General features: G+C 39.1%; 1 protein-coding gene across 2 annotated transcripts in view; it reads right to left on the reverse strand.

The window, feature by feature from the left end:
* LOC149088668 (ovostatin-like) overlaps positions 1 to 22,116 on the reverse strand; it is an 80,417-nt gene extending 58,301 nt beyond the window's left edge. Inside the window, exons 1-2 of one of the 2 annotated variants that reach the window (XM_089248683.1) lie at positions 21,722 to 22,116; positions 6,839 to 6,927 (exon numbers count right to left, since the gene is read on the reverse strand). In XM_089248683.1, coding sequence (XP_089104809.1) covers positions 6,839 to 6,912 — 74 coding nt within the window. In that variant the 5' untranslated portion in view covers positions 6,913 to 6,927; positions 21,722 to 22,116. The remainder of the gene's footprint in view (positions 1 to 6,838; positions 6,928 to 21,721) is intronic. The other variant, XM_089248689.1, reaches the window with a different exon arrangement.
* Positions 22,117 to 23,151: the final 1,035 nt, after the last annotated feature.

Raw genomic sequence — 23,151 nt, forward strand, 5'->3', positions numbered from 1 at the left:
CTCTCTCTCTCTCTCTCTCTAAGCGCGATGAAAACAAAGGGGCTCCTGCATCACCTTATGAAATCATCCACCAAAGACACTCTTACGCTCTATTCGAGTATGTACTCATACATATTATTTTCTTGTCTGAGGAATATATTAAATAAGTAAAAAGTAAAGAAGTTCAAGGCCTTAAGTCACATCCCATATGACGGATCAGATGAATTCGAAAAGTATTCAAAGGTCCGAAAGAAGAAGAAAAAGGATGATTCCTAGACCTTGAGGATTTTTTCCCCCTTTATTATTTCATTACGACAACACAGAGGCCTAAATCGAAGTCATGCCAGCGAATGCTAATGAAGGCCACTCTTTCTTCCACTCTCGCTGTGACAAGACGTAATGACTTCTGGCATTTCTCAAGATGGGGGTCGATATCGCAAAAGATTTTCTTTTTTGTTTTCAAATCTTTACCTTTGATAAACGTAAATCACTCATAACAACAAAAGGCGACACACGGCATGAAACATTTGATGGTAAGAATTAGAAAAAAAAAAAGGCAACACGAGAAGGAGAAGAATAAAAAGTTGAGACTTAACGGCGACAAGATTCTTGGAGTCATTACTTATTCCCAGCGATCAATCTCTTCTCGGTGGTCAGCGGAGAAGTCTGTGGGGTCCCCCGAGGGCTTTGATAGACAACAGTTTTTTCTTATGGAGGAATGTAACCGGCTTAAACTTGATTAGAATAAAATATGTAAAAAAATATGTACGGATAGGGGTAAGGTCGCAAAATGTCACATCAACTTGCAAAACACTTTTTCCGACATTTCGTGTAATCTTGCAAAAAAAATAAATACAGTAAACTCGCTTCCAGGCGATTTAAAGACTTCGTAATGGTGTGCACCGCACGTAAAATCGATCTGGGTGCCATGAGATATTTTGGGATGAATAAAACTACATTGAATGTTAGTAACTGTCGCGTAGAAGTACGTACTACTACTGAAATTGGGATTGGGGCAACTTGCTGAATTTGATAGAATCGTGGTTAGAGATAGGCCGCAACGAGTTATGGTGAACGGGGAATTCTCCGGTTGGACAGGCGTCACAAGTGCAGTTCCTCAAGGAAGTGTCCTTGGCCCCCATACCTTTTTCACTTTTTGTCGATAAACTCGATCAGGGTATCGATGGGATTGGTAGCAAATTCGCAGATGACGTGAAGCTAATGGGGGTAATCGGGAATGAAAGCGATAGGGAGTTGCTGCAGAGACCAACTTAAACAGGATTGCAGCATGGGCAAATGAATGGGGCATGACGTTTAGCGTTGACAAGTGCGTGGTCGCTCATTTTGGTTCGAACAACCCACGGTTCTCTTACGAGTTGAATGGTGTCACTATCCCGGATGCAACTAGGGTCACCGATTTGGGAATTCTCATTGACGAGCGGCTTAGGTTTTCTGAACATTGTTCAGCGGTGGTCAAAAAATCGAATAGAATGCTTGGTCTCATTTTCAAAAAGGTCTCTTCGCGTTCTCCTAAAGTCATTCTTCCGCTTTTTCGAGGCTTAGTTCGTCCTGGACTGGAGTATGCTGTAAGGTTTTGGAGACGATACCTGCAGAGGGACATAGACGGTTGAAGGGGTGCAGAGAAGAGCTACTCTGCATTGACACGTTTAAAAAGAAATACAACATGTTGGGGTAAATCGAGAAGCTATCCATACTTACAATAAGACAACCATAATATTCTTTATGGGCATTGTATAATATTTTATCATGTGTATATATTGTTTATAATTTTTGTGATTGTGTTTTTAATTAGGTTGCTGTATTTTTAATTATATGACATCCATATTTGTTATGGGCATGTTTTTCTCAGCCACCTCGTTGGGCATTTTGCCTGTTGTGGTGTTGTATTTTTATTTGAAACACACATGCACCTCGTACACATTCCTCTGTTGAACTTCTAACGAATTGGTACATGCTGGAATGAGTGTGCTGTGAACTTAATGTGAAGTTTGTTGTTTCGTTATGGGTCTGTTGCTCTCTGTGGTGAAAGTTTTTAATGGGGAGATAGGTTCCCATTCATGCCTTGACGTCAGGAACCACAGAAAATTAATTTCAACTGACCACCGCTGTGGTGACCACACTGATTGTGGCGGCACTCCTGTTCGATTTAGAAGTACCTAGACATCTAGCAGGAGTGCCGCCACAATCAGTGTCACCTTAACGCATGGGCCTCAACTAACTAACTGTGTGATGTGGCTCGGTCCATATTCTCAGGATTTCTAACCACAAAAGCCATCACCGGGAAACTTACAAATACAAAATAAGGTAGCACACACACACGTGCATCCCATACACATTCCACAATTTCCAAACATTTCAGAGATAGTAATACAAACAAAAATGCGTATATCAGATAACCCAGTCACATATGGCTAGTCACCAGAGATGCAATACACTGCCAGAGCGTATACAATAAATATATAGGTTATTGAATTCCGTTTACATTGTGTCAGCCTATTCCGTAGCAGGGATTTGCTTCGAGTAATATGCGGTGAGTAATCTCATAAGATTGAAGTCGAAGATGCGTTTGAGTCTGGTGGTAGACTAGCAGAAGGTGAAGTGCATGGGCTCCAACTTTGCCCAGAGGCATCATGAAAATGAGATCTGGTTAAAACTTTCAGGAGTAAGCATCCTAATTGGTAGGCAGGTAGGGGTGTCCGGAGGCTCCTTGACATGCTCTTAATCTATTATTTACCACATCGCGTCCCTCTTTTTGAGCAGTGGAACTTTTATTTTTGATTGTTGTATTTAAATTTTGAAAGCTGACTGCTATAAAAGTTACAAACTAAATAGAAATATTTAAAATTTTTTAATATGTATTAAAAAATTAGTTAATGTATGATTAATGTTTTTAATTTAATTTTAATAAAATTTTTTAGCTCGAAACATTTCTTTCATTTTCTTTCATATTTCATTGATGTTATCGCAATTTTTTTATTTTTTTGAAAAGCTAAATAATAGAGTTTTCCCATGTATAAGGTTAAGCTGGCAATGATATTTATCATACAGTCACAGCTTGATTGCATGAACCTCCACGTTTTTACGAACTAGTCCTCTGGTGACGAACAACCGGGAATCCTGGTGGCGGGCAATCGCCTCTCCCTCCAACCTAGAACCTAATAATATATTAAAATTTATCTTTTCCATAAAATACGGGACAGTAGTGACCATTAATATGCAATAAGTCTGCCGCATATCACCCTGAATCCACTCTGGATCCGTGCCTTACAACAATCAGGGCCGGGTCTTGAATTCTTCAAACTCCACGCCGCAGAAGGCGCCAAATGAAGTGGGGACGATTTTTTGGGGGGTGCCAACTGAAGGGGAGGGGTGATTTTTTTATCACCGAAATAACATTCGCTTACACGTGAAAAATGTCCGGAACCGGCTCTGAAAGAACGATATGACATTTCTTTGAACGTCTCAATTGCAATCTCCAATTTTACGAACTAATTATTCAATTCGTAAACACGTGCGATGACTGTATTGAACAAAGCTGTGATACTAATGTGTCACGGTAATCCTGGTGGCCACTGAAATATCTGTAGATAGACGAACGAGGGGGGTGCTGCTGTGAGGAAATTCTCAAGAAATTCTAGAGATTGAGAGAAGGCCGAAGCTTTCACAGCTGAAGTTTACAAACCTCTTGAAATTTCACGGGTTGTTATACCGTTATCAAGCCGCACCTCCTAGAGATAGAAGGCCTTCGCACGCGCTGCTTCATTTTCCCTCAGAATATTCAGGAAAAAAAAAATTCCGCTGCTCGTGCCAGTATCATCGTTGCGCGGAAAAGAAATGATCGGGCTGAGAATTGGCGATTTCTACGACCCCACATCCAATCACCATGCGGTATTTGTGAGCCAACCAGGAAGATTCTACGCCAAAATAAGAAGAAACGGAATAGGATGCTGTGGTTCAAAATGTGGCAAACTTGCTAGGTAGTCTTAGGGACGTTACAGATAAACTTGGCAACCCGTGCGGAGGCCTTCTATCTCTCCACTTCTGAGGCGAACATCACTATTGTAGGTGACGACAGGCCAGGAGACGATACCACCTCTTCGGAACACAATGAACTACTGATGATGCCATGCCTCGTCACAACGACAATATAGATTCCATCGCATCTGCAGCCGAGAAGCACCAGTAGTTCACAGTGGTCTTCCAAGGAATTAGTATGATCTCCTGGCTTGTCGTCAGCTGCGCTGATGATGTCCGCTACAGATTTGGACGAAACGCTATCTGGAAAAACGACTCGATCACGGCCTAACAACGAAATTTTCAATACAATTAAAGAGATAAATTATCAGGGGCCCTGCTGGAAATGCCTATTGTTCCTGATAGCAATTGCTTCATAATATGAAACTAGTTAGAAATATTTTCAATCGGTTCCACAGTCCAAGTAGATCTCGGAGATTCCTTCGATTTATGATAGCGGAACCAGGCGCTATGCGGTCGTGCGGGCATCGTGTTGGACTCTCACCGTGAGGATAAACAGGTTCGAATTCCATTGACGCGCAGTGGTGGGTGGCTGACGTTGGTTTTCTGTGGTTTTTCCAATTTCAAGGCGTGAATGAGAGCATTCTCTAATTTGGAAAATGCCTCTACTCAGAGAGCAGGCAGATCTACCACACGATACTTACATACACGAAAATTTTAAGAATTTACCATATTTACTTCAAAATACGGAAGTCAAATGGCAAACACCAGCAGAACACTATTCTGACAACGCAAATACGTTCTCCCATACACTCAGAACACACACGTTCCGGCATGTACCAAAATTCGTTAGAAAAGTGTTCACGAGGTGCATGTACGGTCAAGTAGTAGTGGTAGTGGAAACAAGCGCAATGCCCTCACAAGAATTTGACTAAATGGTGCTGATCACGTTTTAGACGAGAAACGTAGTTTAATGTCCCATACAAAACGAAATTTCCCAGAAACACAGAATACGTTCGTCTATGATTTCTCTACTAATAAGCAGTTCTTATCCCAACAACACATTACACATACCAAAGACATACACGATCAGTAAAGATCATTCACACGCTGAAGAAGATTCCAATATGGAAAAAAGGGAAAAATCTTCTCGAGTTTCTTTTACTTTTTCCTCCGCAGGCGCATGATGTTATCTGTAAAAGACCGTCGTTTTCAGTCATCGCCATCATACGTGCAGCATGACGTGAATATTAATTAAAACGTGTGGAGCTGATTCGCCCGACGGGGATCCCTTATGGCCATTATAAGGTTTTAGGGGGCAAAAAAGAACTATAGATGCTTTAATAACATGGAGATTGTAGACTCATTCCCAATATATAAAGAAAATACGAGCGATTGATCAATCGATACCTCCAGTCTCCTGTGGAGTGGAGAAGTCTATAATCAGCACAAATTCAGTCTCCTCTGATAAATATTGCGCTGGGAGATCACGTGACGATGAGACCGCTCTGAGATTTTCCTGAAGATGAGACTCGTTCCTGATGGAAATGTCGTTATGGTAATGATGGAAAAACCACAATAATTATAACACACGTAATACTGCAACACACACACACTGGAATGAAAAGAATATCTTATTTACTCATAACTATATACCGTATCCAAATCATTTTGCGGTGAGAGCTGATATTTGTCGACGATGGTGTTTTGATCCACGTGATGAAATAAATTTACGGTTTTTAAGATACTATTACATAAAACTACAACTCATAGAAACACGTCAGTCTGAACAAAGCCAAGTCTGAACACGCCAACAAGAACAAGTCAAGCCAGTCTGAACACACGTAAAGATTGACAACTACCCCCCTAACGATTGAACAGCATCATGGGTACAACAGATTCTTGGTGAATTGATGTTCTGGGACTTCAATCACGACTTTTTACTTTTTTTTACTTTTAAACCGAACACCACCGACTGTGGCTCTGTCGACATTCGTCAATTTCAGCCCTTGTCCCGGTTATGGGGCTGGGTGGTGTCGGGGAACTTTATTTTCCATGTACATAGAATACATGCATTAAAAAAAAAGCTTACAAAAGAAAGAAAATAAAAGAACAGGCTAAAGAAAATCCTAGATTCAAACACGACTGGTTGTAAGTACCTAATCCTTAAAAGATGATGGCCCGCTGCTGTCTCAGTGAAGAGGATACGTATAAGCAGGTGGTCGAAGAAACCTGGGCCATGCTGGAAAAAGGAGGATGGAAGTACCGACCAGGGCTGGACAAACCAATTGCCTGGGGCATGTAAAAATCTTGGCCGGGCACGTATTTTTGTCCGACGTTAGCATAAAAAATATTGATTCGGGAATAAATTATTTTAAGGTGGGCGTGTAAATTTTTTAGGCATTACATATTAAATCCCATTATCTGGAGGACCCTCACTGCTACAACTAGATGTTTGGTCAGCCGGGACAAGCACGAATTTTGGCGCCTCCTTTTAATGTTGAAAGAGGGGTAAAGAGGTGAAGCCTGTACTTCCCCCCCCCCTCCGGGGCACCAGACCCACCTGCCTCCCAGTTGTAACCGTGGGTAGCCCCTTGCAATATTTGAGGGGACGTAAGGGGTAAGTAAGTGGTTCTCCAAGGGGTGCGTAGCATACTTCTTCCCCAAAGGTCGATCCTGCGCACGTCCCTGAAAGGGACCAGATGGTATATGATTATTTAAGGCAAAGGAACAGTGGATAAAATAAGAGTCAAGGTGAGGGAACCACGGGTAAATGGTAATCACCAGGATAAGGAAAAACTAGAAGTAGAAACTCTAGAAACACAGAACTAGTTATGAACTTTAAAGAAGAAACAAAACTCACTTCTCTGCAGAGACTGCTACACCCTCGGAGAAGATGACGGCGATGACTAGGACCAGTGAGTAATGGAGCTTCATCTTCAAGAAGTTGTTCTAGACGGGAAAAAATATAATATATAATCGGAAGAAAAACAGTCACACTTATTTTAGAATCTTACACACATAAAACTCTGAGGATAAAACATGTGTTGAAAATTCATGTAATCCATCCAATCGAAAAATCTGAAACACTTCAATCATAACCCCATAAACAGGGTTTAGGCGATCAAGAAATTTTGACTGTTTAAACCCGAAGGCAGATTCATCTTCGTGGCCCACACACACACATTTTGCCGCCCGTCTCGCACTCTTGTCTAATTTTCTTGACCATCCATCCCTCAAATTTTTCTCTGGGAAAAGAGCAGGCTCCTCTCGGAGCCTGCGCATCTCCCTCACCAATATAAATACGCATCTGTGTCTAAGTCACTCTTTTGGTCAATCCCATGAATACATACTCTCTAGATCACTTTTTTGATCATTCACTGACCTGTTCCCTCTCTTTCTAGGTCACTATAATGCAGGAGTGCCCTCTAAATGAGGGCAGCGGGGTCTGTTGACTCCCATACTTACACACTGTCTGGGTCACTCCCATGCTCACACACTCTCGAGGTCAGTGTTTCTTAACCGCTGGGACGGGGTCCGATAAGGGGCACTTAAATCAGTCAAACCGCGCCGTCAGTGATTCACTGTTTTTTTTCCCATTTGTCATGTGTATGACCGGGCCTTCTACTCACAAAAAAGCAATCAACCGGGCTGCGGACATCTAAAGGCTGAGAACCACTGCTCTAGGTCACTCTTTTAGTCACTCATTGACTTAGTCTATCGCTCTCTAGGTATAAGCGATTTTGTGGTTTTGAAGCTATCGCTGAAGTTCTCGGTTGTATCCATCAGTTTAACATAAGTTTGTTTATAACCCTGTCGCCGACAACTTGATCGACTTTATCCATAAGGCTGGGATTACATTATAAAAGATTGATAAAAGACATTTTACAAAACGTAAAATGTCGGTGACCAATAAGTGCATCGGTGACATTCGAGCGAATGTAACCAGTAGGCTTATTGGTTGTATTTTGAAAGTTTTATTCAAGAACTTTTATCAAACTTTTATAGTGTAATCCCGGCCAACGAAACGAAAAAGTTTGTAACATGGGACACTACCTTGAAATAGATACCCCACTTCTAACGTCCACCTAGTCAGAAAATTCTCGTTCACCGTAATCCACTCTGACCCATCTCGCGTACACGAATCTATCCATTGCCATGAGCTGCCACCTAAACCGATTACACGCAGTGGCATATCTGGGAGGTGGGGGGCTTAGCTGGCTATATCCCATGGCGGCAAGTTCACAAGGAAGGCAAATTTGAGGAACGAATGGCCAAGGAAATCAGTAGAATGGGAGAAACAGCGGCGAAAAAATTTCGTAATCTCCAATAAATCCGCCTCTGCCCAGACAGCAAGGGACTAGGCGAGTGAATGACCAAAAGAGCAAGAGAACTTCTAGAGCACATGAGTGAGCAAAAGAGGGACTTGAGGCCGCTACACACACTACTTTGACATAACGTGGTTCTAGAGGCGTTGTGATTTCTAATTCGTAAAAATTCACCATGTCGCTGACGTGACGTGGGACCAAGTCGCGTCAGAGTAGCATGCAGTGGCCTTTAGAGGGTGAGCAAGTATGTGAATGACCAAAAGAATGACCTACAGAGCATGTGTAAACTGTAAATGATCAGAAGAGTGGGTCTGTAGAAGAACCACGCCAATGAGTGACCAAAACGAATGACTTAGAGCGTGTGCAAGTATGCGAATGACCAAAACAAGGTGAAGAATTCGAGAAAAGAGTAATCAAGAAAATTAGACTAGAATGAGGTGTCTGCAAAATTCGCGTGGCCCACGGGCTGCCAAACCATAAATGCGCTTCTGATTACACGTGAAAGATTCAAGAGACCAATCTTTTCCGCCATCATTTATCATAATGAAAACACCATCTACCATATTTCATTTCAAAAAAAAATACTCTCTCTCATTCGTACCTTTCATTTATTTTAGAATTTTTCTGATCTCAGTGTTAGATTTTCTCCGGGAGATGGTAGTAAAATGCTTTTCGAATTACGGTACGAAAAAAGTTCATGAAGCTGTAATTCATTCTGCGTAGCTTATATTCAGGGTAAGAAAACAACAATTTAAAGTTCGCGAAAAAACTAAATATTATTACGGAGTATCCACGCGCTGCAGATAGAGGTCTAAAGGTCACTGCGAGGGCGCCGGCCCTCGTTTCCATACATAACTAATTTATTATAATGACGTTGAAATCGAAACCGGAACTAAGAGATCAACGGCCCCTTGACGTTAATTAACTGTTTGGGGTCGATTAATTATCGTGGCCGTAAACAGAAAGCACTAATTGATTAATTATCTTTAATGAGATGGATCATCCTCTTTGGTTTGCAGAATAATAATTATTATCGTCACCACTGGATCCCTCAAACCTTTCAGGATAATTGGCAATTTCGAAAATTGGCACACAGTCAGCCCCGGTCGCCACTGACGTGTTTCTCTTCTTGATTTCACACATGTTTTCATTTTTATTATTTTTTTCTAATGTTTTTTTTCCCCCCTTGAAAAGCACTTCAATGCTGATTTTACTTTCAAATAGCACTTCAAAAATTATATTCTTGTTTTCCCATTTCAAGAGCATCTAAAAAATCGTTCTGTCTACTTCGAGGGCTTCTCAACAATGCTATTTAAAAACACTGTAAGAATATCGTTCGCATTGAAAAGCATGTCGACATTGATTTTTCATTGTAAAGAACTTCAGTGTTTTACATTTTCAATTAATTAAAAGTGTAAATAACTTTCAATTGTTTTAAAGAGCATTTTCACAATTTTTACCCCTCGAAGAGCAGTTAAAAAGTCGGTTTTCCTTTCAAGAGCACTTGAACCATGTTTTTCTTCCCTTCAACCGTGGGTTACTCTTCTCTTCAACTGCAGTTCAAAATCATAATTTTTGAAAAAAGCGTTTCGACATTTTTTTCCCTCTTGGAAATCACTTCAATAACAAGTTATTCCCTTGAAGAGCACTTCAACCGTAAACCTTGAAAACTTAGTTTCGAAAAAATTTTGCTTCAAATATATTTTTTCATTCATCAAGATCACAACAGTGATTTTTTCCCTTCAAGATCACAACAATGCTTTTTTTCCTTCAAGATCACAACAATGCTTTTTCCCTTCAAGATCACAATAATTTTTCCCCCCCTTCAAAATCTTTTCACAGCCATGTTTTTTCCCCCTGAGAGAAAAATGCACGACAAAAAAAAACCGTGATTTTTTTTTTCTTTCAAGAACATTTCAACCATGTTTTCTTGAAGAAGCCACTTCAAAAATGTTTTCCTCTTTAATAGCGCTTTATTATAACATGTTTTACAAATGAAGAGCATTTAAAAAAAAAAAGGCTTTCCTTTGTATAGTAATTCAAAAAAAAATTCCCTTTGAGATCACAATAATGCTTTTTCCCTCTTCAAGATCACAACAGTGCTTTTGCCCTTCAAGATGACAACAGTGCTTTTTCCCTTCAAGATGACAACAGTGCTTTTTCCTTTCAAGATCACAATAATGTTTTCCCCCTTCCAGATCACAACAATGCTTTTTCCCTTCAAGATCACAACAATGCTTTTCCCCCTGAAATGCATGCCAACCCCGTGTTTGTCTTTTCCTTCAAGATCACAATACTGCTTTTTCCCTTCGAGATCACAACTATGCTTTTTTTCTTTCAAGATCACAACAATGTTTTTTTCCTTCAAGATCACAACAATGCTTTTTCCCTTCAAGGTCACAATAATGCTTCCTCCCCCCCTGAAAATCTTTCCTCAGCCATGTTTCCCCCCCCCCCGAAATGCACGCCAACCCCGCGTGTTTGTTTTTTCCTTTAAGATCACAACAATGTTTTCCCCCTTCAAGATCACAACAATGTTTTCCCCCTTCAAGATCACAACAATGTTTTCCCCCTTCAAGATCACAACAATGTTTTCCCCCTTCAAGATCACAACAATGTTTTCCCCCTTCAAGATCACAACAATGTTTTCCCCCTTCAAGATCACAACACTGCTTCCCCCCCCCTCAAAATCTTTTCTCAGCCATGTTTTTCCCCTTGAAATGCACGACAACCCCGCGTGTTTGTTTTTTTCTTTCAAGAACATTTCAACCATGTTTTCTTGAAGAAGTCACTTCAAAAATGTTTTCCTCTTTAATAGCGCTTTATTATAACATGTTTTACAAATGAAGAGCATTTAAAAAAAAAAAGGCTTTCCTTTGTATAGTAATTCAAAAAAAAATTCCCTTTGAGATCACAATAATGCTTTTTCCCTCTTCAAGATCACAACAGTGCTTTTGCCCTTCAAGATGACAACAGTGCTTTTTCCCTTCAAGATGACAACAGTGCTTTTTCCTTTCAAGATCACAATAATGTTTTCCCCCTTCCAGATCACAACAATGCTTTTTCCCTTCAAGATCACAACAATGCTTTTCCCCCTGAAATGCATGCCAACCCCGTGTTTGTCTTTTCCTTCAAGATCACAATACTGCTTTTTCCCTTCGAGATCACAACTATGCTTTTTTTCTTTCAAGATCACAACAATGTTTTTTTCCTTCAAGATCACAACAATGCTTTTTCCCTTCAAGGTCACAATAATGCTTCCTCCCCCCCTGAAAATCTTTCCTCAGCCATGTTTCCCCCCCCCCCGAAATGCACGCCAACCCCGCGTGTTTGTTTTTTCCTTTAAGATCACAACAATGTTTTCCCCCTTCAAGATCACAACAATGTTTTCCCCCTTCAAGATCACAACAATGTTTTCCCCCTTCAAGATCACAACAATGTTTTCCCCCTTCAAGATCACAACAATGTTTTCCCCCTTCAAGATCACAACAATGTTTTCCCCCTTCAAGATCACAACAATGTTTTCCCCCTTCAAGATCACAACACTGCTTCCCCCCCCCTCAAAATCTTTTCTCAGCCATGTTTTTCCCCTTGAAATGCACGACAACCCCGCGTGTTTGTTTTTTTCTTTCAAGAACATTTCAACCATGTTTTCTTGAAGAAGTCACTTCAAAAATGTTTTCCTCTTTAATAGCGCTTTATTATAACATGTTTTACAAATGAGGAGCATTTAAAAAAAAAAAGGCTTTCCTTTGTTGAAGGGGTGCAGAGAAGAGCTACGCGTGTCCTTATTGGCACACAGGGCTTGAGTTATGAAGAAAGACTTCATTTTTTGAATATGTTTACATTGGATGAACGCAGGTGTCGAGGAGATATGATCGAAGTGTTCAAAATTTTCAATGGGATGGATAGGATGGACCATGAACTTTTAGTACACCGCCAATCGACTGCTTTTACAAGGGGACACCAGTATCGATTGGTGAGGGACAATGCAAGGTTATGGTGTCGCAGGGAATTTTTCTCCAATAGGGTTGTTAATAAATGGAATAGCTTACCCCCGGAGGTAGTAAATTGTAACACAATTGACACGTTTAAAAAGAAATACGATAAACATGTTGGGGTAAATCGAGAAGCTATCCATTCTTAGAATAAGACAACCATAAGTATTCTTATGGGCATTGTATAATATTTTATCATGAATATATATTGTTTATAATTTTTGTGAATTGCATTTTTAATTGGGTTGCTGTATTTTTGAAACATATGACATCCATATTTTTATGGGCATCTTTTTATCAGCCACCTCGTTGGGCATTTTGCCTGTTGTGGCGTTGTATTTGTATTTGTATTTGTATTTGTATAGTAATTCAAAAAAAAAAATTCCCTTTGAAGAGCCCTCCAAACAAATTTTTTTCCCTTCGAAAAATTTTTTTTTCTTCCTTTTTCAAACTTTTTTTTCGTTTTTCCAAAAAAATTATGGAAGTGAAAATCGAATGCAAACCGAGCAAAAAAAAAAAATGGCGGTCTGGTTTCGGAGAATAACAGACATAATAATAATATTGATAATGATGGCCGCTTATCGGGGCCATCGTGGAAAAAAAATAAATCGTCGATAGAATGAACTATATTTAGACCATACGTATATATTATGCCTCTGATCTATACCGTATGAAGGAGGAACCATCAAACGCGAACATTTTCGAATTGGTTTCCAACACGCGCGATGTGTTCCATATACCTATATACTTTATGTATAAAATAGTATAAAATAGTGGTCAGAAGTATTTACAGTGCGGGGGGGGGGAGAGCTTAGCGAGCGATAGCCCAGGGCGGCAAGTGCGGAGGGGCAGCAAATTTGAGGAATTAGTGGTCAAGAAAAGTAGTAGAATGGAAGCAAAATTTTTTTTACGTTACGGTCGGTAAAACAATAAATCCTCCTCTGCCTAGAGAGTTAGTAACCTAAAAAAGGAAGCAAGAAAGTGTGTAAGCAGGTGAGCGACCTAGAGATTGATCTAGAAAGCGAGGGACTTGGACGATGAGTCACCTAGAGATTGTGCAAGCATGTGAGCGACCGAAACATTGTGTAACCAAATGAATGAACAAAAGAGTGACCCTGTAGAGTGAGGGACCAGATCAGTGAGCCACCAAAAGTGTGACTTAGAGAGTATGTACGCATAGGAGTGACCAAAAGTGTGACTTAGAGAGTGTGTACGAATAGGAGTGACCAAAAGTGTGACTTAGAGTGTGTGTACGCATAGGGGTGACCAAAATAGTGTGTAAGCATAAGAGTGACTTGAAGAGTGTGTAGAGAGAAAGAGTGTGAAGAGTCATAAGAGTGACCTAAAGAGTGTGTAACTGTAGGAGTGACCTAGGAACCAAGTCAGTGAACGACCAAAAGAGTGGCCTATAGCGTGTGCAATCATGTGAGTGACCAAAACAATGTACAAGCATGTGAATAATCAAAAGAGTCTCTTAGAGTATGACCAGATCAGTGAGCAACCAACGGAGCGACCAAGATTGCGTGTGAGCATAGGAGAAATCTGAAGAGAGTGACCAAAAAATGACCAAGAAATTATTTAAGCATGGGAATGTCTTGGAAATAGAGAAGTATTGCCAGCAGCGTGGGGGCTAAGCGGGCCATGGCGAAAAAGTTGGGGAATGAGTAAGTAGTCAAGTAAATTATATGGACTAGAATGGGAGAAGGGCAGCAAACTTTTCATAGTCTACGGACGGCAAAACCGTAAATGCGTCTCTGATAGTGGTGAAGTAACATCTGCCACAAATAAATGACCGATATTTTATTCGCTTCATTGGCACAATTCGTCTAACAGTGTACGTATTAGAACTACCATATAAACAATCAACATAAGACCCCCGACTTATGAACACGCCCCTTTGTGAATAGCGGTCTGTAATTAACTTTGTGAATTTTGAGTGCCATACAGTTTTTCAATCAAGCGAAAGCGCCCATTCAATCATGTCCAGTCACAGGGCCGGATTAACCGTTAAGCAAAGTAAACACGTGCTTAGGGAATCGGGAGGAAAAGGGGCACCACAAAAAATCATCAAATTGTATAATTTTTTTAATGTGTACATCCCCCCCCCCCAACAACCATCCGGTAGGAAACTCCTAAATTTTAAGAGCACTTGATTGTACACAGTTGAAGATCTTTATCACCAAAAGTTGACCAGGGCCCCCCACAACCAAGAACGGGTAAGGGCTGTGGTGCTCTGAGCGCTGAACCAAGAAGAACGCCGAATTTACTCCATTTCCGTGAAAAATTATGGGGAAGCGGTGCTAAAATATATACCCCCTCAGCACCAAAGTGTCGTTTTTAGATGCAGCACTGCGGGTGACACGGAAGCAGAGAAACTAAATTGATTACGTACAAGGGAGATTTCGATCAATTTCTATAGATTAAGTCCAGAACCGTCTCAACAGCATCATAGGCCCCCAGTTGGAACATATTTTTCTGCCCCCCCCCCACCCCATCTAGCTATCTACTTGCATACTTTCTCTCTAAGATTTTAATCAGATCAAATTTTCATGATGCTGCTCTGGCACTTGAGACTACCGACCCGTAGCATCATAGGCCCCCCAGGAAAAATTATTTTTCTGCCCCCCCCCCTCAAAAAAAACCCTGCTTATCACTTTGCATACCTACTCTCGAATATGTAAAATGGCCTATTTGTCATGAGGCCCAGGGTCATGCGGTAAAGGGGGAATGGGCACACCAAAATCATTTGAGTGTTTAGGATCTTCATATGGGTAAATCTTGAAGGATATGAAGGGCTCTTCAAGGAAAACGCTTGCATTGAAGTGCTCGTGAGAAAAACGTGGTTAGAGTGCTCTTGGAAGAGTAGATAAACTTTGTGCCCACAAATATTGAGAAGTCGCCAACGAATAAGACAAATATACGAAAAACACAACTACTACTATTGCATTTCGACATACAGTGGGTGGGGGGGGGGGATATCTAATCTTTAATATCACGAAGACCGAGGATCCCATTTTAGCTGGATACCAAATCTTAACTCTCGGTTGCTCAGTAGAGAAAAAAGTATGTCTGTTCACTTCAAATGTCGTGGTCAGAATGAAGCTGCGGGCCTGCATGTGAGACTAATGCAACAACGCGAAATGAAGCTAGAGATTCGGCCGTGCAAGAAAATAAATTTGGGTGGGAGGATTGGTTTGGACGGTGTGTGCCGGACAAGACAGTTTATTACCTTTCCCTACCCCCGTGACGCCGCACCCACAGGATACACGAGAGTGTATCTTGTGGACTATGTATGTGTATGCACTCGAACGCAAGTTTTGTGACGCCAGTGTCAGCTCCTTATTTTACTGCGCTATCATAACGCAGAATAAATCCAGAGCGCTGGACCACTGATCACTTTTTTCCTCCTATTTTCTTACTCTTATACTCACTCCTATACTAGACCCCCTGTACTAGATGACCACTAGAACCAATGATAACCGAATAAAGCCATTTCCTTTGATATTTGTTTATTAAACTATTATTTTGGTGCTTGTGTAATCGAAAATTTCACTTTTCTTTGTGTTTAACATTCTTTTGTAAATGCTTATTATCGTATAAAAATTACAGTCCCGATAAAAAACACCCCCCCCCCCACCACTTCCTGATTTACAGCCTACTCCGATTATCGCCAGAAATTTTTTAGTGAAGAATTTTGCCGTACGTGGGATTTACACCTGGTTCAATTATGATTCCATATCATTCCAAACTCGTTAAAATTATACGGAGTGGAAGTTGTCTTGGGGTTTAAGGGGTCAGTTAGATCGAGTGGGTCAAGTTTAATTTAAATTTTTATTCAAATTTTTTTAGGGTGGAGTGGGAATGAGTGTGTATTCCTACGCTCCGATATCTTGCGACCAGATAAAAGATAGATGTGAGGTGAGGTGAATCTAGTCATGTCAAACCTAGAAGTTTCACTTCTATCGCACGAGATTCTCACGCAGATTTTTTTTTTTTTTTTTTTTTGCGTCTGAAGACGACACCTACTGTTTGCCGAAATAAGAGCGCAAACCATCCCAAGATGGTCTCTCTGGGCGGTCAGCGGTCATGCCTGTCTGTCTGTCTGTGTGTCGAAATGCATTAGAAGTTGACGTATTTTTCCTATATTTACCTTATTCGTGAGTAGCTTCTCAATAGAGAAGTCACGAATAAGGCAAATATAGGAAAAATACGTAACTTAACGGAAAAATACGTATAGGTAACTTCTCAATAGAGAAGTCACCAACGAATAAGGGGCCGTTCAAGTATAACGTAAGCAAATTTTTAGCCATTTTTGACCCCCCTCCCCCCCCCCTGGTCAGCAAAAGTCAGCAAAACGCTGACAACCCCCCCCCCCGTCAGAAAAATTTCGTCATCAGCTCTGCCCCTCTGAATCCTAACTCATATTTTCATAAAGGGTGGTTGATGACGTAAGCATTATCCAAAGCCCCCTTCCCCTCTTGTCATCAAAAGTCGGCAAATCGGAAACCCCCTTCCCCCCCCCCCCCATCGATGATTACGTAATACTTGAACGGCCCCTAAGGCAAAAATTCACCACTTTTTTTCCCTGAAGTCACCACTTCAGGAAAAAAAAGTGGTTAAGAGTGCTCTTCGAGGGAAAAACCGTTTAAGTGCTCTTAAGAAAAAATTGTTGGGGGGTGCTATTGAGAAAAAAAAATTGGTTATAATGCTCTTCAAAGAAGAAGCTTGTTATTTAAATGCTCTTGAAAAAAAAACGGCTGGATTGATTCAAGGAAAAAGCTTTCTGTTTAATTGTTCTTAAGAAAAAAAATGTAGAAAAGGCTTGAATTGTGAGTGCTTTTGAGAAAATAAGTACCGTATATTAGAATTTTATAGCTAAAGAAATAATTCCCGAATTCCCTTTATACTGTACATAATTTCAAAATTTGTGGAAAGTAGTTACAAAAAGAAAGAATCAAAAAACGATGTCAGAATTGGGGAAAGCAATAATTTCAAAATTTATAAAAAGAACGAGTTTCGGAATCGATGAAAGAAATAATTCCATGATTTATTTCACAAACAATTAATTTCAGACTTAATGCGAGGGAATAATTCTAGAATTCGTAGAAGTAAACAGGAAGAAAAAGTTTGAAAAAAAAGACTATTCAGAATTGAAAAAAATAATAATAACTCTTCAGAATTCAAAAAAATAATAATAACTCTTCAGAATCAAGACAAGAAATATAATAATATTATATATGAAAATTCTGAGTTTAAAAAATAATAATAATAAATGCCTTGAATGTGTGAGTGACTTGATAAACGCCTTAGAGTAATTTCATTCGCAGCATCGAATTTCGGTAATTCTGGAGAGGATTCACATCAGTTACTTTGCTTCCAGTCACTGATTGGATAATAGAATTATTCGTATCATCTGTAATACAAGGAGAAGAACGTCGCGATTCCCTTTGAGAGTTCCATCAAATGCCAAATGATCAGACCTTGATTCTGTCTCGATAAATCGAAAAGCTAATTTTGGAAGACGTTAGGAGTGACGCAATTGCCGAGTACTGGACACGCGGGGGGGGGGGGATGTGTCCTCACGTCAGCCAAAGAGACGACTTCTGAAGCTCTCTTGAGTTATAAATAAGGTGTCTGAGCCATTCGGGAGACGACGGTGTTGTAACGAGGTAAAACCTTGACCCACCAGCGGGGAAAGATCAATTAACCAGCAGCGTGAGAACCATCTTCAGCTCAGCTGGAAAGAGCAGCGAATAATCTCGACGACTGATTGCTTTTCCGTTTATGTAAATGTTAACGAATTCATCTCTGCAGCTAATGTGAGATATGAGCATTTTATAAAAATTTCATTCATTCCTTTTGGTTAATTTTTATTTTAACACCACTATATTTAAGACGTATATGCTCGACCCATAGCCATTTGACCAACCGCATCAGGGACATCAGTGGCACATTTACTGATCGCTCAAATGACTAGCTGCAGTTACAGAGCGAGCTTAAACGACCCGTGGCGCATTTACAGAATACTTGAGTGGTCCGTGGCACAGTTTAATATCACTAAGTGACCCGCGACACATTTACAAATCACTCAAGTACATTTACAAATTACTTAAGGGACGTGTAGCACAGTTCCAGAACATTTAAGCGGTCCACTGTGCAGTTCAACATCACTCAAGTTACTCGTGACACACAATTCTAGATCACTCAAGAGTAGCCCACGGTTCATTTTCCTGATCACTCAAGAGTGGCCCACGGCTCATTTTCCTGATCACTCAAGTAAGCTTCGGCAGATTTCCACATGACTCAAGTAAGCTTCGGCAGATTTCCACATGACTCAAGTAAGCTTCGGCAGATTTGACTCAAGTGGAAGCAGATGACTCAAGTGGAACGCGGCACATTACCAGATCACTTAAGTGACCCGCGACACATTTACAAATTACTTAAGCAGCCCGCGACACATTTACAAATTACTTAAGCGGCCCGCGAAACGTCGTTTTCAAATCAATGAAGTGACCCGCACTCTATTGAAGGTTGAACACGCTTGATTTAAGACTCGGTGCTAAGAGCACACAAGTGAAATACCAGGCCGGTAAGCAACCAAAAGAGTAAACTAGAGAATTTGAAAGCATGTGAGTGTCCAAAAGAATGACCTAGAGAGTGAGGGGACCAGATCGGTGAGCTGACAAAAGAGTGCACCTGGAGTGTGTGCAAGCACGTGAATGATCAAAGGCGTATTTGCAGGCGTGGTGGCAGCAAGTTAATCGAATGAAGGGCCAAGAAAATTAGATTACACTGTAAGAAGGGAGATAAACTTTCCTGTAGTCTATACAGATGGCAAAACGATAAATATACCTCTGGGGGTGGTTTAGTGGCTTTATCTTCCAAAATAACAGAATACACACAGCACTGAACGAAAATATAGCATTTAATAACGATCAAGAGTGGAAGTTACCAGCAGATGGTTAATAAGCACTTTACATCATCGTCATCGTCATTGGATGTTTTCGCAAGAATTAACAAGAATTAATAATTTAAGTAGAGCCACAACAAGTTCTCGTTCTGCTTTTGTTGTTAGGCGCGATTTATTTTTGGGTCGGACATGTTGATCGTGCTTAATTAATCAATCGGCTTATTAGCGTTGACGTTTTCCGAGAAAACCGTTTGACCTTCTTGCGGTTTTTCTGGGACTCCACCTGCACGCAAGCGAACCGATGTCACGTGGTTAAATCGGCAAGTTGGTTTCAGTATTCGATACGGTTTTTCGAATCAGGAAACGAACGTTAGAATAGAGTCTTGTAACTATTCTTATTCTTATTCACTGAGGGATAGGGTCTTGTCTTCGTCGAAAAGACAGGCCTATTCCCCACAGACGTATTACATGATTAGCTTTATTATCTTAAGCCTGTGCTCAGGGCCACCCTTACCAGTCGCGGGTATAGGAGTGACTTAAGTGTTTCGGAGGTGAGGGATGGACCTCGGCATCCAAAAATGTGTATATTATCACAAAATACACTGGAACGGTGAAAAATATCCATAAAAAATATAAACACGGAATTTTTAAACGTAAATTAACACAAAAATTAATGAAAACTTCGAATTGATGATAATTTGGAGCGGAAATAATTCCAAAATTAATGAAAATTAGATAGGACTTAATGGAAGAAATATCTCCAAAACTAATGAAAATTAAGGAGTTAATGAGAGAAATAATTCCAAAATTTAAAAAAACTTGGATTCAATGATATAAATAATCAGAAAAATAATGAAACTTTTGGATTGATGAATTAGAAAAATAATTAAAAGAAAATATGTCAGCACCAATGAAAATTCACAGTTAGTGAAAGAAATAATAACAAAATTAATGAAAATTCAGGATTAATGAAAGGAATAATTATAGAAACAATGAAAACTCAAAACTAATTAAAAAAATAATTTGAGAATTGAAGAAAGTATTCAATATAAATTCGGGGCCCCTTTTTGTTTTCGGACTTTGGTTCCCTTTGGTCCACACCGGGAAATAAAAACGCATTTATTCACCCTTGGCAGCGGTTAAGTTTCCAAACATAAGTTTCATTTTTCGCAGTTGAATCTCGGACACATTGTTTTACTTACTAAGAAAAATTTACTTAAGATACATATTTTATTCCCTTCTATTACCTTGAGTGCGGAGGGCCCCCCCCTAAAATAGAGGGGGCTGTGCGACCGTACCTGTCGCACACTCCGTAAGGGTATCTAAGACATAAATAACAAACTCGTGTGAATAATTTTTCATACGTATACAATGTAATATTTATTTTCCTACATATTGAAACAGTCTTCTCATGTGTGTGTAGTAAATGGGTAGCAAATTAAGGCAGGAGAAAACATTTATGTACATTGAATAAAGTAAGCTTTTAATTCTAGTAGATGTCAATGATATAATTGATACTGAAACTATACACTAAGAAGTATAAGTTCTTTCTAAACCAATTAACGCCTTTTTTCAGCAATAATCAAGTTTTATACTTGTAAATAATGTTTATTGTAATTAAAAGATAAAAATACTGCTTATCTTAATTAAAAAAGAAATACTGTTTATCGTATTTAAAAAAAAACGATTATCATATTAAAATAATACTGTTTATCGCATTTAAAATCAGAAATACTTATCATATTTTGAAAAGAAATACTTATCATATTTTGAAAAGAAATACTTATCATATTTTGAAAAGAAATACTTATCATATTTTGAAAAGAAATACTTATCATATTTTGAAAAGAAATACTTATCATATTTTGAAAAGAAATACTTATCATATTTTGAAAAGAAATACTTATCATATTTTGAAAAGAAATACTATTTATCATATTCAGAAAAAAAGAAACCACTATTTGTCATGGTTGATGAAGAAATGTTGTTTATCATAATTTATAAGAACTGTTTATTACAATTTTAAAAATACTATATATAATATTTAAGAAAAGAAAAATACTGTTTATCATAAACTGACAAAAAAAGAAACATTGCTTATTATAAATTGAAAAAAATAAATATTGCTTATCATAAATTGAAAAATAAATAAATATTATTTATCATTTTTGAAAAAGAAATAAATTTTAACATAATTTAAAAAAAGAGATACTGTTTATCGTGTTTTTGTTTTTTTTAAATAAATGCTGTTTATCCTATTTTAAAGCAAGTAAAGAACTGTTTATCATATTTGAAAAAAAAACCCCACTATTTATCATAATTAAAAAGAAAAATACCGTTTATCGCATTTAAACATATATCTAGTCATTCAAAACAAAATCGATAATATTTGCATTTATTATTTAAATACGAACGAACCATATTTTTACACCATAAAAATTTCTTCTTACAGCACCAAATGTAAGCGAATCAATGAACAAAATCTGGAGAATTCAGATTTGCGAACTCACCTTAATAATGCAGATTCAAAAACCACATGTGACGAGCGGGGGGCTAAAAAACTGAAGCTGGACTCACTAAGTTGTCCAGTCCCGTCCAGCAAAAAAAACAGCTAATTAACTAGAGAGAGAGAGATATAGAAGACCGTCTTTACTCGTCGACGGTCGGTTCTTGAATGAACGAAACAACCAGCGAGCGAGCGAGGCTGCAATCAGAAAAACTGACTCAATCACTGCCACATAATCATGTCACGATCGAGATGGCACACACTCACAGAGAAATAAAATAGAAAATAGCAAATAAAAAGAAGAAACAAGTCGTTTCTGGACATAAAAAGAAGTGACGTTTTTCCTTTTTGATGTCGTGGTGGATAATATAATGTGATAACGAAACTAACAAACAACTCGCACGAAACTACAATTGGTGTTGCTGCTGCTGCCGTTGTCCGAGACAAACCTGTTTTATTTTTTTAATGCTTTTTATTCCATAATTTCCATTCTTTTTCTTCTATGTTTATGGCTGAAAGTCTCCCAGAGAAGATTGAGTTTGATTTGCCGTGTCATTACTTTCACTTACGCCGAAGTTCTCCTTTCTCTTCTTCTCCAATATGTATTATATACTTACGCCTAAAAATGCTATACTCTTACATTGTTGCCTGTGGTTTTTACAAGAGATGTCGAGTAGAGATGAAAAGACCGCGGTCGTGAGGGGGAATGAAATGGTCAGCGGACGCCGCTTAATGTGATTGATCACATCGGGACTAAGAATTTCTGATAATAATAACGGATTGATAACTGCAATCGAAATCACGGTTATAACGAAGTCGAAGGCTCTGCGAATTTTGTCGTTGTAACCGATCCGCGTCGGTATAGTCGAGAATGACGTTTTTAACGCCTTTTTGACAAAAAAATAAATACACGTAATCATCGAGTATTGTGCAAGAAGATTTTATTTCTTTCTGATTAGGCTGACCATATTTGATCGAGAAGAAATACGAGAAATTGGGTAGATTAATACAGGGCATCGCTGATTCTTGCCAAACATGTTGCCAAATTCGTCGAGTTAATAAATATTGTTTAAGAATAACCTTTGGCGAGGAATACGGTGATATATATACAGTAAATATGCTGAAATGTATTTCGGAGGAAAAAATTAACTTGGCGAATATGTGAGATGAATATTTACACAGTCATATTCATCATTATAAAACAATTTATAAATTATGCAAACACAACCTTAATTCCTGATTTTTGTTAAAATTGAGAACTCAAGCAAGCTTGATTGAGAACAACGGGACATTTTTATTTAAAAAAATTCGTCGGGAAGCGCCATGGCCCCCACATTCTAGAGCAGGACCCCTAGGCTGGGATCTTTTGCGGGTCCCTCAGTCAGACTTTTCACGGGCCCTTCTACAGTTGATTTATAGCGTTAAAAAGCCAAA

The sequence above is a fragment of the Pholcus phalangioides genome, unplaced genomic scaffold, assembly GCF_987345545.1.
Source record: "Pholcus phalangioides strain wild (caught in Gottingen) unplaced genomic scaffold, Ppha-v1.0 ptg000003l_1, whole genome shotgun sequence".
Classification (NCBI taxonomy): Eukaryota; Metazoa; Arthropoda; class Arachnida; order Araneae; family Pholcidae; genus Pholcus; species Pholcus phalangioides.